At 35.1% G+C, this 16842-nt stretch overlaps 2 protein-coding genes across 2 annotated transcripts; both read right to left on the bottom strand.

The window, feature by feature from the left end:
* Positions 1 to 6073: 6073 nt before the first annotated feature.
* On the bottom strand, positions 6074 to 6835 carry LOC136248539 (fibrinogen C domain-containing protein 1-like). Its single transcript, XM_066040310.1, has one exon. The coding sequence runs from the start codon at positions 6833 to 6835 to the stop codon at positions 6074 to 6076; it is 762 nt and encodes a 253-aa protein (XP_065896382.1).
* A 4681-nt stretch (positions 6836 to 11516) lies between these two features.
* Positions 11517 to 12251, bottom strand: LOC136248538 (ficolin-2-like). Its single transcript, XM_066040309.1, has one exon. It carries the CDS (start codon positions 12249 to 12251, stop codon positions 11517 to 11519), a length of 735 nt encoding a protein of 244 aa, XP_065896381.1.
* Positions 12252 to 16842: the final 4591 nt, after the last annotated feature.

Genomic DNA, 16842 nt, shown 5'->3' with positions numbered 1-16842 from the left:
AATTCCAGAATAAGTGTAGCTTTGATAGCTAAATTTATTGGACATGGAGTATGCAGGTTTCTCATAAAAGTTTGAGAACTGTTACAGTAGAATAGGTCAACTACGTATCATGACAAGCATGATAAAGAAATTTTCCTTTATTGATCAACTATAGTACGTGTGAAAATAAAATTTTAGTCATTTCGGCTTTCTGTTATTTAATCTGGGTTAAATGCCTGCTCAATTACTGGATGCTTTAATTTCATCAGTTTGGTCCTACAGAAAGTAGCTGCCGGGGTTACTAACAAAAATTAAATCAATGAGATATTATGGAAAATAGATCTGGGCTTCATAGATGGGACCACCATAACAAAGTGTAATGAGGTGGTCGCTAAGTGTGGTTTCACTGTACTACAGCTGTTGATATAGGACCTAGACAAATGTCCTCCAAAAAAAGGGTGCCTAAAATCCAGAGGAGTTTCACTGGAACTGTATGATTGATCATACACGTAGAACTATTATCAAGATTGAATGATATTATTTTTCACTCTTGCTGTTATATTAGCCTGCAAAGCAACCCCTAGTCACCCATTTAATAGGTCAACAATTTGTATAATTACATCTGTGCCTCTGTGGACTACAATAATCATGCATACGTGATTCTTGCATGCTATATGACTTACCATACTAGTGGGTAATTTCGCTTTTGCACGAAATACCTGTTAGCTATATTGCAGATTTAACCAATATTTGAATAACAAGAACAATTGAACATACACAGGTCAGTAATTCAAATTGCCATGTTGTACAAAAGTACACAATGCACTGCAGAGTGTTAACAAATGCCTATTAGATCATCAGATTTGTGCAGTGAGCCCTAATATTTACAGAATTTTACAAGTAAGAAGTTGACTACATGTGTCAAACAGACGATAGAAATGCCATGAATTGAGACTATACATTGGAAATGTCCCAGAATCTTTTCAAAATTGGGCATGGCCAAGCTGTTGTGACATAGTGTGATAATGGACAATGGTAATGATATATGCAACCTGTCCACCCACACTCCACATTTGGAAATTTTTGATGAAAACAAAAAATCACAAAAACAGACCAATTGTTGCTGTCTTAACTCACAGTCTATATAGTAAAGCCAAACTATATATTGAATATAACATGATCTTTATTCCTGTCTCAAATTCATTGCAGTCATCTCAGCTGCACGTGATCATGGACTCACTCTCGTTTAGATGTTGGTTTCATAAAAACCAGTCGTTTGCAATCTTGAAGTGAATCCACCTATAAATTAAGAACAACACACTCAATACACATGTGATCACAGATCATCACACAAAGTGATGACCACATCATTACATACATGTAGTAATAATAAAGTAATATCTATAACACAATAAACATAAAATCAGCCGCCATCTCCGTAGGGCTGAGTGGCAAATGCTGAGAAATGTTACTTCCTATATATTGTGACGGTGCTATATGACTGAAATAGATATCAGTCTCTAAGAACTTGAAGTTAGTTCTTATGACAATAACACATAATTCATGTTTCTTTCTGACAAATAACAAGACAACACGCAATCAAAAGCACAGCTGCTTGTTCAGTATGGTATAGTCACTACACCAATAACTCCTGCAGAACCATCCGCAACCAGTATTAAAATTTAATCAAGCGATCAAGAGGTTAGCTTGTACTGCATTAAGTAATCAAGTCCTCAAAAGAGCACAAGACAATATGCTTTACACTAGCAAGTCAAGCGATCAAGGTACCATAATGATTTGGATGAGATCAAACATCTTGATCCAGGTCACAGAAGGTTTTATAGGACCATATTATAATATATTCCTTGTTCAGTTATAGAATTCATGATCCCTGCCGGTTGACTATATGACAGATCAGCTGAGAGAACCATTTAGAAGACCATCATGATTACGATGAATGTGTACAACAAAAAAGAGACAAGTATGTGAATCCTCGGACTAAAATGCGACCACAAATCTGATCTACACAGTAGTCAGTTGTGGGCATGGCAAGGAAAGAAAAAGTGTTAAATTTAATAAGACAAGACAGTGGATTAATCCTCAGTCCATTTATTTAGTAAACACAAGCTGCTTCACACTCACATGCCAATCAGTTTCACCAATAGCTGTGAATCAGATACTGCCGGGTAGCTCTGTGCTGCGAAGTATTAGCTAATATAAAATGCGAGACGCCATTGACAATCACTGAGTTGAAACAGCTAGCCTGTGAAAACCACCTTTCCTCTAAAGTCATATTTCGCCCTTTTTTTTCTACTGTCAACCTGGCGGAGAACACGACAACGCGACATTGAGGCCCAGCAAACCGAGGGGTCCGACACTTCGGAAAGAGCGTACGAGATTTCCAGATTTCTACTGTGATTTCTGATTTCTAGACTGATTTCTGCTGTTTTCCGCCCACGCAAGCTATAGTTTACGGGAAATCTTCTCCAATTTACCGAGAAACACGGAGATTAGAGGCTTGATTTCTGATTTCTACTGTAGGGAGCGTACGAGATTTCACGAAGTGTCGGACCCCTCGCAGCAAACAAAGTGTTTTTGAGTGACGAAGTTATAGTATCCGGTATTGCATGCGCAACATTATCCGGAAAAAATAATGTGTGAAAATTTTCGAAGTTGAAAGTCTGCCCAAAAAAAAATTCGCCCTGAGCGTCTCCTCCGGCCTTGCTATGACAAATTGTCAGTGCAACAATGTTTATGTATTTATACTGCCACTGAGCTAAATTTAAAATTTAAAAGGGGGTTTCTGTCGAAACCCCAGAAACCCATCTGGATCCGTCACAGATAACTAGTTTAGCATTCAGAAACCCCATTTAGCCAAGTAGTGTTGTAATTGTTAAACAATAGCTAACTAAATCCAAAATAATTTTTGTAGCAGCTTAAAATTTTGCTAACAATAACAAAACAATAACTAATAATATTTTAATCCAACATAACAATTAATAACAATATTATATAAACAAGAATTCTGAAATCTTTTTGTAACATTAGGAAAATTATTGCACTGGCAATGGATTTATAGCAATGCACTTTTGACTTATTTACAACAGAATACCAGATCATAAAATTAATAAGATCATATGGGATACTTAAGTACAAGTTATGCACAAAAGCTGTAACAGTCATAAGCAGTTTGTTCAAAACAGCTAAACACTCCTGATCATGAATAATTTATTTAAATATTGGTTATACTTTCAAAATGTACCTCATACTAGGTTGCAACAGATTGCACCATGCATGCTTTGATTTGTTGGGCACAATGCATACGGCTGGATCATTTTTCTCAACAATTAGCTAGACACCTGCCTAGCAAAATGTTCTAAACCCTACATGCCTTCAAAATCCACCTAGATCCTTGTGCCACATTTCTACATAACATAGTACTTTAAATCTCAAAGCATATACACAGAACACAGCTCTCACACATTACGTTTGAGACACACACACACACACACACACACACACACACACACACATTCATTTGCATTGTAGTTATCTCATATCTAGTTTTCCATTGTGTATTCCAATTCATGACAAAAACAGCTTCTCTCGTCATTAATATCAATGTAAAACATTTAGAATACCTCCTACATAAACGGTAACCAAATTGCCAATTTTATGGAATTTTGCACCGCTTAGAACAGAAAAAATCTAATAGAAAAGGATGCCACTCTTACATATAGCATGCACATCTTACTCATTTTAGCCTCAGAGTCGGATGTCACTTTATAGTTTAAAGCATACACATATATGCACCTGCAGCTTAGAATCTGAAGCCATGCAGAGCAGAGTTTAATGAGGAAAATTGCTATTAACACTGACGCTACTCAGTTATTAGAGATTTCATTTTACAAACTAATTCTTACATGCCATAGCTATATACAAAAACAATAACAGTAACAAATAACAATAGTACACAACAATGACAATAACTTTATGGGTTGACTTATTGTTAACAATTAATAACTATGTAACTAATTTAATTTTTGGAACCTTACAATAACAATAACTTTAACTAAAATGAAAATGCCTTACAATTACAACACTATATACATTTAGCTAGCTTTTCACTGTTCAGGTTCTTAGTGTAAACATTTCTACCATATGTATTCTTACCTGTAATTAGTTATGAATTTCAATAATTAGTGGAAAATCTATGATGAATAATGGATAATGAACCACCCACCTGCATGTATTTTTGAGGACAATGAAATGGGAAACAAGGAATTTTCTTGGAGTGGCCTATAAGCTCACCCACACTAGGGCCAGACCTTACCATTGAACTTGCCAAGCCGGCGGAGTGCATAGCTATAAAAATAGACATGAGAACTCTTGTTAACATTGATTAGAGATTACTATAATATTACAGTGTATGAATAATTGTAAGTTCTCCCCAATATAGTCTATTCCCTATAAAGAAAATATGTTGCATCATGCTCTGCTTGTTTTACATCAGTAGCTGGCTATATTTTAGCTGCATGAATGATAAGTATTAATTTTCATGCTGTTTGTTACGCATGTAGGGGTGGATTAGGGGCAGAGGGAAGGAAGGACACACACACACCCTCCATTAATTCTTTTAATATGCTATAGCTATTACATTAAAATCTCATCCAGTGATGTTTCAGTTATCAGTGTGACATTACCTACACCATATATAACGTTATATTGAGCATCAACAATCCTTATTGTGTGAAAGCTGTATAAGCTCCAACAACATGTCCATGTGCTATTTAAAACCCACAATTCAATATACCCACCTGTATTTCATATAGTGTTACTTATACTGAAGCGTTCTCATATAGTGTTACTTGTTACTTATAGTGAAGCTTAATTATGCACAACTCATAAGGAACGTAAATGGGACCCTCTTCTAAGGTGCCTTTTCTACTAATTAGTAGTCGCAGCAGAACGCATGCACTGCAGCGAACTTTGTGCATATCTAGTTGCATCACTTGGTTCACTCACAACACACTGTAGCTATACGATCAGTTCACACAAAACACTTTGAATATATATATATACTTGTTATTAAGTGTGCCATTTCTGTATAATTATACATCTGAAAGACAGCAGCTTTTCATAGTTAGTTGTGTACATGCATGTACAATCAGGCAACTGTATATAAGAGGTTATGTAATTTCTTTAACACATGCTATATACACTTATAGCTATTTGAACTTTTCAGTTAGATTTGTCAGCAGCTGCATGTAGCTATGTCCATCTATAGTTATAGCACTACTGTATAAATTTGTTATTACTCTGACCCCTCCCTTTCCAAAAGTCTGGTCCTGAACATAGGCATTGCCAAAATGTTGATAGCAATTATCTGGAGCCATGTATAGCCAGTCCCCTCAAAGCAATCACATGCAAACTCCATGTAGCTGTGTCTCAGCTTCCACCACCTTTTACCTAATGCTCTAGCCAAACACTAGTACTCTAGTGCTAAAATTATTTCTTTGTGTAGTGCAGCATTTTTGAAAGTGTGCAGGATGGGTTTTGCAAAAACTAAAATACTGAAAATAATGGATGATCCCCTAGCTAATTACATGGTTTAGTAATGATATGTTTTAGAACTAATCTACAACTTTACATACATTATCTCAATATTCTGTGCTTTTGTGTGTGTGTGTGTGCGTGCGTGCGTGCGTGCGTGCGTGCGTGCGTGCGTGCGTGCGTGCGTGCGTGCGTGCGTGCGTGCGTGCGTGCGTGCGTGCGTGCGTGCGTGCGTGCGTGCGTGCGTGCGTGCGTGCGTGCGTGTGTGTGTGATCAACATGTTTATTCACACAACTTTCATCACCAGTATGGTGATAAGACCTAATATTATTATAAGTACTTTGAGACACATGATATAAGTATAAGGTATTTACTATTTCAGGTAAGACAACTTCAGTTGTTTCAAGAACAGTTTAGTACAGAAACAAATGGTAATAAGACACATGATACAGGATATCGTATACATAATGTGTGGATAAAAAGTCTCAAGAACATTGATAGTGTGCAAAGTAAATAAATATCCTGATTATAACACTAAGAGTTAGATGCTGCATTGAAATGGCCTGATCTTTATCTCTATAAATACAAGACCAGGCCACTGGTCGTTGATGTAAATACCATTAGCTCTGTCTTCATAAAAGAGGTTAGGAGCAATGTGCCAACAATCTTTAAACCACCATCCTCCCGCTGGCCTACTAGGACCTTGAGCCAGAGCACAGTTCCTTCGATGTTGATCATTATCACTGTCTTTTGTGGTAAAGGACATTTCATTGTGTCGTACTGCCATTGGATTAGTGGTGGTTCCCTGGAATCCTCCTACAGTTAATTTATATTTGTCTATAGCTGGTGCAACTGTAAACTCATCATAATGGAGAACGACTTCAGTGCCATTAGCCAACTTAATGTCCATTCTCATTTCCCAACCACCTTGACCAGTGAGACAATGGAGGGCTCTCAGTCCATACCAAAATTCTCCAGTCAATTCACCAAATCCATCTTCATACTCAACCCAGGTCCTGTTAAAGTCAACAGATCCATCTTGTCTCCTCTGTACCACTAACCATCCTCCTCCTCCATTGATAGTGTCACAATAAGCCTCAGCCTTCAAATGATCATCCCTGCAGACATTGGGAATGACATAAATTCCTGACCTTCTAATGTTTTTGGAGAAGGTAAATCGACCATAGCCTAGATTACAACAGTTGTTGATGAGACGAGTACCATCATCACTGTTTGCCTGCTGACCACTTGAGAGTGGTACTATAATCAGAACCAGTAGTAGTATTGTAGTAGCAATAGTCATTCTAGAATTCTACTTATCATACACTGTACCAAGATCACTGTGATCTCTTTTATACTAGTAGTGGCATTGTGTAGTATACGTATGTGTATGTATTATAGCTTATTAGCTATGGTAATTTGATACTTCTTGTACATATATGGTCAGTACAATTAAGTTGTTGTTAGTTTAGCACATTTTTGGAATGTGTTAGCTATGTCTGCTATGAGAAGAGTACTAGTGTATACAATGAATATTTACATGAGAGTTTACACAGTTCACTTGCAGCCCAATATAGAATTGATTATTGGTGTTTCCAAATATGGTTATAAATGCCTACCATATACTGTGTCAAGCTTTCATGTACAGCAATATTCAAAATCTAAAGCAATGTTATTTTACTACGTAATCAAAGTTCATACTATACATCTTTTGTGAAGCACTTTTTAAAGACATCATACATATTTGGTAGTATATTAATGTGCAGAACTAAGATTTGACTGTATTATAATGTGGGCATTGGTAGAAGTCACTGCATAATGGCATGTGTGAAGCATGCACCAAAATGTGAGTAAACTGTACTAAACATGAGTATTCTAGAGACATACATTATAGTCCCCTTTTGAAAAAAGATATTAGCTATCTTGAGAAGGAGTTTTGCAATCAATTTTGATTGAGACTTATATATTTCTAAAATACTATAGTTATGAGAACTTCAGTAATTAGGGGAAAACATTTCACCTAGAAAGCATAAATAGTCACCTAAAGCATTTATATACAATAACCTTATCTATTCTGGATGTATACGTGTATGGGGGAGCTACATATGTACATATATTGCATGGAATAACTATATCATAGCAAGACTCTCCAAGTAATGGTTGGAGAGCTAAACTTTTCAGTCAAACTTTCTAAAAAAATTTGATGAACATAACCCTTGTAGTTTTCATGTTGTGTGGCCTTGTTCCAGATGTAATTTAACCCCCACACCTCCCTTTTGTAATTTTGGGTGCTGGTAGACTGTACCAACATACTAGCTGTAGTTTTTGTATATTTTGTACATGTATGTACTTCCTTATAGTTGCAGCAAATTCACACAAATAAATAAATTTAATACATGCTATATATATCTTTCTCATTCTGTAAACTGAGCTACTAGGTGGGGTGCTCTAGCCATACTTGAATTGGCAAGAACAAAGCAATTTAGAGCAAAGCCATGTTTATTACAGAAGTTTTTAAAAGCTCTACACAGACTTCATTTCTGGCATACTGGCTGCTTCTACGATTAAATGTTTTGCTAATGCTTAGCAGCTACAGGCAGCAAACAAATATATGTAGATATGTTCATACAAAAATTGATACATGCATGCAAAAATTGTTTTCAACTAGGCATGTATCCCAGTTAGTATGCAATCAGCTGTGCATGGGTGGATTTAAGTAAGAAACCAGCAAAATCTAAATGCTGCATTATCACATTGCATGCAAATTTAATCCCTATACTTTAGCTACACTACATTGCATGGACTAATGTACGTATACATGTCAGAAATGATGAGCTTGTAAAATTCCTATATAACACTATAACGTACTGTGTAGAGATTAAATGAATCCAAAGCTGTGCAAAAAGGGTGTGTGTGATCCTCCAAAAAAGTCAGAGCGAAAAAGTTGTGAAATCAAAGATGACGGTCAGCTAGAAAATGGTTGCAATGATGCTAATGCCAATCATTTTTAATGATCACACCATCATCATTTAAAATGATGTAGGCACTTTCCACCTTAATACCTAAACAGTAAACTGAATTCAAGTTGAACTCAGACAATATCAGAATATATAACAGCAAATTTTTGTTATCATTTTGGAAGGCACAGTATGCATACAAAATTTTGAGTTACATAATTTTCACGGATTAACAAAATTTAGGATTTTTGCAGTTTTATTTCATGGGTCACTTGTTTATCACTCAGGTTACCTATTGTATAGCATAGAGCTAATATTGATAATTGTTAATTTTCAAGGATAAAAGTTTTGTGAACAACTAAGGAGTCATGAAATCCGTAAAAGTTACATCCCTCAAAAATTTGCATTATCTTGTTGCTCTACAGACTACTATTATGAATGGCCAACAATTATCTATTCCTATGGGAAGAGATATCACAGCAAGGACACATGATTGGCCTTCTAGTTGGACTTGACTCCTACACTATGTATGCCAATCTCAGAGCAATACGTATCTTCCAAAAAAGAATGAAAGGAGGCAGTTTAGGAAATACGTACATATATATACATAATTATGACAATTATAAACATGATCTTGTGTATAAGAGTTTTAACAAGAACATAAGCTTGCCATCATATCATACACATGTATTCAACTGAAAATCCTATAAGAAACCATCCACTATACAGTAATAGTAGTGCATGGCTTAGGGTGAACAGTTACCAACACATCACACATACACATGTACCCTCACTATACTTGGAACAGCTAAGGGTTTACCTAAGGAACACTGCTAGAACACTTACATGTTTTCTAAGGATAGAATTGCTAATATTTTACAGTGGAAATTTTTGTTTCAATCATAGCTAAGAACTTTATTATCATCAATTATAATGATAAGGCATATAATTCATAGTGGATTACACATACTCAACTGCTAATGCAAAGTTAGTGTACAGTCTGTATAGGTTTATAATGTATAACCAGGTACTGATACATTAGAAGTGTAATCGGTTTGATTGGTGATCAATCATTGGCCACCTTTTGGTTGTAGTGTATTGTGAATATTAACAACAAAAAGGCAGCCATGTACTGGTAAGGTAATGCATAAAAGCACTTTAAAATTGTTTGCTCAAAATATGGAATGATTCTACAATACTAATAGATTTATAATTTTATATTCTATTTCTTTTTTAGTTCTGTAACTTTAATTTATAATTTGTTATAGAAGAAATTTTACAATATGTGTACACTGCATGTTTATAGCATAAATTTCAGAGCCATGCTTGTGCCACCATGCTTATAAAGGTTCACTAGATTTTTTACAATACATACTTTCCTAGCTACATCATGTTTTCTAAGGATAAAATTGCAAATGTTTTACAGTGGAACTTTTTATTTCAACTATGGCTAGTTTGAGCTTTAGTTAATAGTTGGTAGACTCACCCAAACTTGCAAAAGTTTTCAAACATAACTTTCTAATAAAGCATATAATTGGTGCTCAAAAAGCAGAAATTTTGTGACACAATATGAAAAATGTGTACAGATAACCTGTTCCAAATTTGGTTCTTTAAACTAAAATTTTGAAAGAGAAAATCTGAGTGTGTCGTTTTTGGAAGTTTACTTGCACTGTATGTATTTTGGGCTGTGCCCCTGGCTGCCTACCCAGTATCTAAATTCAAATTCAGAGTGGTCCGTATACAAAGTGTTTAAGTATGTACATTGCTTTGTGGTATGCTATTTAACTCATGTTTCTTGTTATTTTGTCCATGTAGATGGACATTAAAAATTTCAGAAACTAAGGAAACAAAAATGCAAATTTGACCTAGAAGGTTAGGGATTGTTAGTTATGATCATGAAAAAAACTGCATCCAAACTTGATGCTTAGGTAACTTTTGCAACTAAAACACAGGTTAATTCTATGAAATTTTAAAGTTATAACAGAGTTACAAATTCCCTGAAACTTCCAAAGGAGATGCTCTAGGACAACCACAGTATAAACGAGTTGCACCAGAAATTCTGTACCACAAGTCCTCTTCTAGTGACAATAACTTGAAAATCTTTGAGAACAGTTGCAAAATAGCTGTTGCTGGCTATGATTGCTTTCTGAGCATTAGTAATATCATAATATATTTTAAGAGTCTGGGTGTTGCAGTATCAGATCTTTAGAAATTCAACTTTAAACTTAAACTATAGTGTTTATGCTATGCCCCTGTATGTACTGCAATCTATAGAGAGATGGTTATTACTTTATATCAACAAGAGATGTCTCACTACATATACATATGTCAAAATCGTCACCTCAGAAGGCTAAATTTTTATAAGTATAAGGAAAGATTTAATTATTAATATTCTATTTTAAAAAGGTCATTAAAGCTTTCTACTACCAGATCAACATGACAGTGTAATTTATAAATTTAACAGAAAAAGTATATAGCAGGAAAGTATAGCCAGCCACCATGCACATACAGATGATTTAGTCTGTGTATGTACGTATAGTAAAAGTATAACATCTAGGAACTTGGCTAGCTATCTGCTGTATTGCTGAGCAGCATATAGTCTTACAGTCCATATAGCTATATGTGTATGCAAGCTACACTTAAAAGTTAATATTGTCAGTATTTTTTTCCAGTGTAACAAATGCAGTATATGTCATTTAATGTTTACTAAGCAGAAGGCTGTTAAAGGCATATAGGTTTTGAACTTAAACAATTATTGGTTATTCCTGATTCATACAACTCATTACACATGATTGTCAGAGTAATAAATGCACCGTTGCATTTGTGTGTTACATAAATTTAGTGTTTGCCAAATAATACAATGTTAATTTCATGCATAACAACATGTGGTATCATGTCCAATCTATAGTATTCTGAAGGATACTAAAGTTCATAGCCACTAGTATACACAAACTGTATTATGAAAGTAAAAGAAACGATGGTAGTTAATATACATAGTACAATGAGTACATGTGTTTGGTATGTTGATTAAATGATGCACTGAAATGGCCTGACTTTTATTTCTATTAATAGAAAGGTAACCCACTGGTTATTAATATAAAAACCACTATTCCGCTGATAAACGCTATTAGGAGCAGCATGCCAACAATTGTTAAACCACCATCCACCAAGTGAAAAAACTGCACAATTTCCATTAATCCGTTGGTCATTGTCACTGTCTATAGTGGTAAAGTTCATTCTATTGTGACCTGCCATTGGATCAGTGGTGGTCCCCTGAAATCCTCCAATAGTTATTTTGTACTTGTCTTCAGCTGATGCAATTTTAAACTGTTTATAATGGAGGAAGACTTTAGTACTATCAGCTAGCTTGACGTCCATTCTCATTTCCCAACCACCTTGACCAGTGAGACAGTGGAGGGCCCTCAGTCCATACCAAAATTCTCCAGTCAGTTCACCAAATCCATCTTCATACTCAACCCAGGTCCTGTTAAAGTCAACAGATCCATCTTGTCTCCTCTGTACCACTAACCATCCTCCTCCTCCATTGATAGTGTCACAATACACTTCTGCATCATAACATTTTACTCCACAGAAATTGACCATGGTGTACACTCCTGATTTCCTCTTGTTGAAGACACTAGTGTTGAAGCCAAGACAACAGCAACTTTCAATAGGAGCATTTTCTTTAGGACATCCAGCTAGAACTGCTACTATCCCAATAGCCAGTAGTAGTAATATTGTAGCAATAGTAATAGTAGTCATTGTAGAGCTACTGATGAACTAGTGATCACCTCACAATGTGATCTCTTTTATACTAACAGTGACAGTGTGTAGTAGGTATGTATAACTTAATATGGTAATGCAGTACATTTTTGTAAATATATGGTCAAGTTATTAGTTATTATCAGTTTTTATAGTATTATTACTGTGTGGTTAGAATGTACATAAGGCATGAAGAAAAATTTGGTAATTTTTGTCATCTATACCATATGGCCAGATGGGCATAGTGCTAATATTGTTAACTTTTAAACCCCTCCATGTTGAAATATATGACTGATGGGAACTCCTAAGAAGCAGAAAAATGCCAACACTTCTTGTGTTTGCATGTGAGGTGATAGTGCAGTTTGAACTTCATTAGGTGCCTATATGTACATCTTCATTCATGATACATAGCTCATGTAGGATTTTACATGCCAAATGACTCACACATCTTGCTTTACACACGCATGTGTTTCAATCTCACTGAGTTAGTGTGACCAAGCACACGTGTCCATGCATGCCACACATGGACACATATTCAGCATGTAATTATTGAAGGCTGTACAGTAGTGTACATTTTGCTTTTTGTGTAGCTATATGCGTATGTGTGATGTGTGTGTGTGTGTGTGTGTTGTGTGTGTGTGTGTGTGTGTGTGTGTGTGTGTGTGTGTGTGTGTGTGTGTGTGTGTGTGTGTGTGTGTTAAATGCAAGTGAATATTATGTGTAAATAAATTAAAGGCATGAACAAATGTCAAACAGTCTATTGAATGAATGTTAAATTGTTAGGCTAAAATTGCTGCTGATTATTTGAATGAGAATATCACTGTGTGATGATATCCAGCATTGGAGTTGGGATAGTTACTTCAGGAAAGTAACTATGTAGTTACTTCAGGAAAGTAACTACGTAATTACTAGTTACTTTTATCCCATGTAATTTTGGTACAGTTACTTTTAAAAAAGGTATAAGTATCTGATTACTAGTTACTTTCACAAATAAGTTTTGTATGTTTGTTAACTTTTGTAGCATGATTTTTTTCCCAGAGCAAGTAAAGACGAGAACTATACATAATAATTATATGTACATACACTTTCTGAAAATAATGATTCTGTAGCCATTTCAGCTAAGTTTCAACTGTTATGTCTGCTACTCTAGCTGAATCATGAAGAACAAACAGTACAGAAAGTGTCTACTTAATGTGGCTGTAGCACAAAAATTGAAGTGCTCTTGCTTGTAAAGCATGATTAGCTAGTTGCTATTGTAACTTAGTTACTATTTAGGCAGTTGTAACTAGTTACTAGTTACAAAGCAAGTAACTAGTTATATTACTATAGTTACGTTTTAAAGTAACTAGTAACGTAACTTAGTTACAATGTAACTAGTTACCCCCAACTCTGTCCAGCATACATGTACACAGTTATGATCAAAACTCTCAGCTCCAGAAGTGTCTTGTCTAGTGACACAGCTACATACATAGCATAAACTAAAACTCTGGTTTGTTTCTATCTCTTCTCTGTAAAGCTATATCAACTGCTCTTATACTAATCTCTAATCTAATTATACCAAAATCAGTCTTAGTTTATAGATGTTGCTTGAAAAAATTGGAAATATCCATGCACAACCTCTTCTTACAAAATTGGACTTCATAAAAATTAATATAAAATTCAGTCTAGTAGTCCAGCTCAGTGATTAGACATTACCTTAGCAGCACTAACACACTGATACTATTGGACTATGTACAGATAATATTGCACTATGAAGAGAAAATATATGTAGATCTACAAGGGCAGATTTAGGGGGGGTGCATGGGATGCTGAGGCACTTCCCTCAAAAGTTTTGCTATGTGCTAGCTAGCTAGCTAGTTAGAGAGCTAGTGGAAGGTGCAATTGAGTCTTAAGCACACACTAGCAATGAAAAGATAGAAAGAGGAAGAAAGGAAGAACTAATCTCTTCTAGGAATCAACAAGCGGGGGTAAAATTAAATTTCAGAGGTAAAGCCACAAAAATCTGCTAAATATCGTAATAGAACAGTCAACTGTACTCTAATATAGAACATTCAAACTCTATAAGGGCAGTGTGTATGCTGAAATTAAACTGTTTTTCTTGTCCTGTGCACTGCATGTTATCTCATCAATATCCTGCCATACCAATTGTTTAAAAGTTATGACATCAACTCTTCTTGAAGGGCTATTCTGAGAATAAGATTGTATGTAGTTTCAGATATAGCTATACAAACTAGCTTTATATTTGGGTTGAAATACTTCTTAAAAATTAATTCTTGTGAAATTTTAGCATCTATAAAGTTACTACAGCTACAGCCTTATTTGATCAAGCTCCGCATTTTCCTGGCTTTAGAACAAACGGCAAAATATAACCGCTGTATATATCCCAATATTGTACTTGAAAATTGAGAAGCAGCTACAACAGATTGCTTCACACACTGTACTACGTAGCTAGCTACTAGTCAGTTGGCAGTTTTCTTAGTCCCCACTATAGATACTCCTTGCTTAGCACCCCCTTTAGGAAAACCTAGGTCCGCCCTGATCAGGGCATATTTAAGATAGTTTCCAGATTTGGTAGTGAGTTATTGATACAAGGGTCTGGGGTCACAGTACTCAGCCACTGACAGGTTTGAACATTTAAATGCTTCAAAATTTACTAATTCATGCATGCTCTTGGATAAGTACAAACTATATATATATATATATATATATATATATATTTAATAATATGTTTTCTGTAATGTTTCAGCTGGTCTTACATTTATATTACTCTTTAATAATAGTGCTACAGTAAGGTTGTGTAAAGCATGGAACGTGGAATGGTGCCATAGTTACAGGAATTTGCACAGTTCTTGTCCAATCTTTGGCTCCGAGTGACCATTCTTTGCTTTATCCACTTCACTGTAGCTAGTGCACAAGATCCATGTACAATTGGAATGTGACAGGAAAATTTTACAAAACCAGATGGCATGACAGTAAACTGGTAGTCCTTCTGTATAGCACAGAATACTGGCAGCCTGCCTGTATCAACTAATAAGATCAAGTGTACTATGTATAGTTACTGTAGTCATTGAGTCACTGTGCACCAGCTTGTACATATAGGGTGCATACAGTAGCCAATGTTTGTGATAAAGCATGCATATTATATATTTGATTATGTGTGTTTTATGCGTGTGTATATGTTCATCCTTTGATCACAAAATGATCTTGTGACAATGCTGATAATAAAATATGTACATATGCACAAACAATCACTAAATACAATTGTAAGATAATTGACTGGAGAGCTCCGAATCAAATTTCCATGCTAAATAAGTAACCAGTCAGCATACAAAGTATAAACCTTTATATACAGCCCAGGCACCATTCCTGTTAAACATAAAGCATTTTTTCTCCATAGCAAAGGGCTATGACTAACTTAATATCCACTTGCAGAGTAAAATGACAGTGGAATTCATATTGTGACGTTTGTGCCATATACAGATGCACAGTCAGTATACACTATAACTAGCAGTTGCACACAGGCTAACTTCTAATTCCATATCTCTAGCTAGTTATATATTCATCTATTGAAACAATGCACTCGGTTTATATGCTCTTATTCTGATGTTATTTAAATCCCTTAAAAAGTTAACAAAGAAATTATCAAAGGATACCTTATGGAATGGTAACTTACAAGTCAGTAATATGATACTTATATAGTATGCAAGTGAATGCTGGTGCCCTATTATATCAAGTGAACATTAAATGTTGCATTATAGAGAGGTCTGATCTTTATATCTGTAGCTTTTTCTATGTAGGTTCCCTCTATATGTGTAAATGTTTGGGGCAATGTTTGCTACTAACCGCCATCTCAAAATGGAACAGGATAAATAAATCCTAGAGCACAAATACTACTGATCTGCCATCATAGTGATTTCTGGACAGTTGGTTTGTACTTGCCTCTGTTTATCCACTCAAAAACAGCCAAGCTGTAAAAGAAGAGTGCGGCCCTCTTTATAATGAATTCAAACATCTATATGCATCATTACATGATGGTATGAGCATGTATCAGATGAATATATATGTCTCACAGCACCCATCACCTCATCTGTTAGCTAAGAGGTAGTAACTGAAATTCTGTAACTTGTTGTGTGGCTAATGCTCATGAATGCCAAGCTTGTGTACTTTGTAACTTGCTATGTAACTAAATACAAACAATTTTATAAATTGCTGCATTATTATTATTTTACTAATGCATGCTACATTTTAAAGTTTCTTCATTTTAAACAAAGATGCATAAAAATTGTAGTATTAACTGTGATATGGCACAAGTATATACTATATAGACTGGTGTACGTACAGGATAATAGCAAGAAATGAGCATATCTGATACAACGCATAATCATGTGTGTGTATTTACATAGTTGTCACAGTGATCAACTATACATATCCCATAGATAAAGTAATAAGTAAACAATGAAACTAAAACCAAACAAATAATTTCATTGACAGAGTTGTTTATTGTTGCAAAATGTATTCACATTATAGAAAAATATGATCAACTACGTATGTTATGCTGAATGTCATCTTGAAACAAAACAAACAAATCTCT

Source organism: Dysidea avara, chromosome 3, assembly GCF_963678975.1.
Source record: "Dysidea avara chromosome 3, odDysAvar1.4, whole genome shotgun sequence".
In the NCBI taxonomy this organism is placed as follows: domain Eukaryota; kingdom Metazoa; phylum Porifera; class Demospongiae; order Dictyoceratida; family Dysideidae; genus Dysidea; species Dysidea avara.
This window is presented reverse-complemented; position numbering and strand designations above follow the sequence as displayed.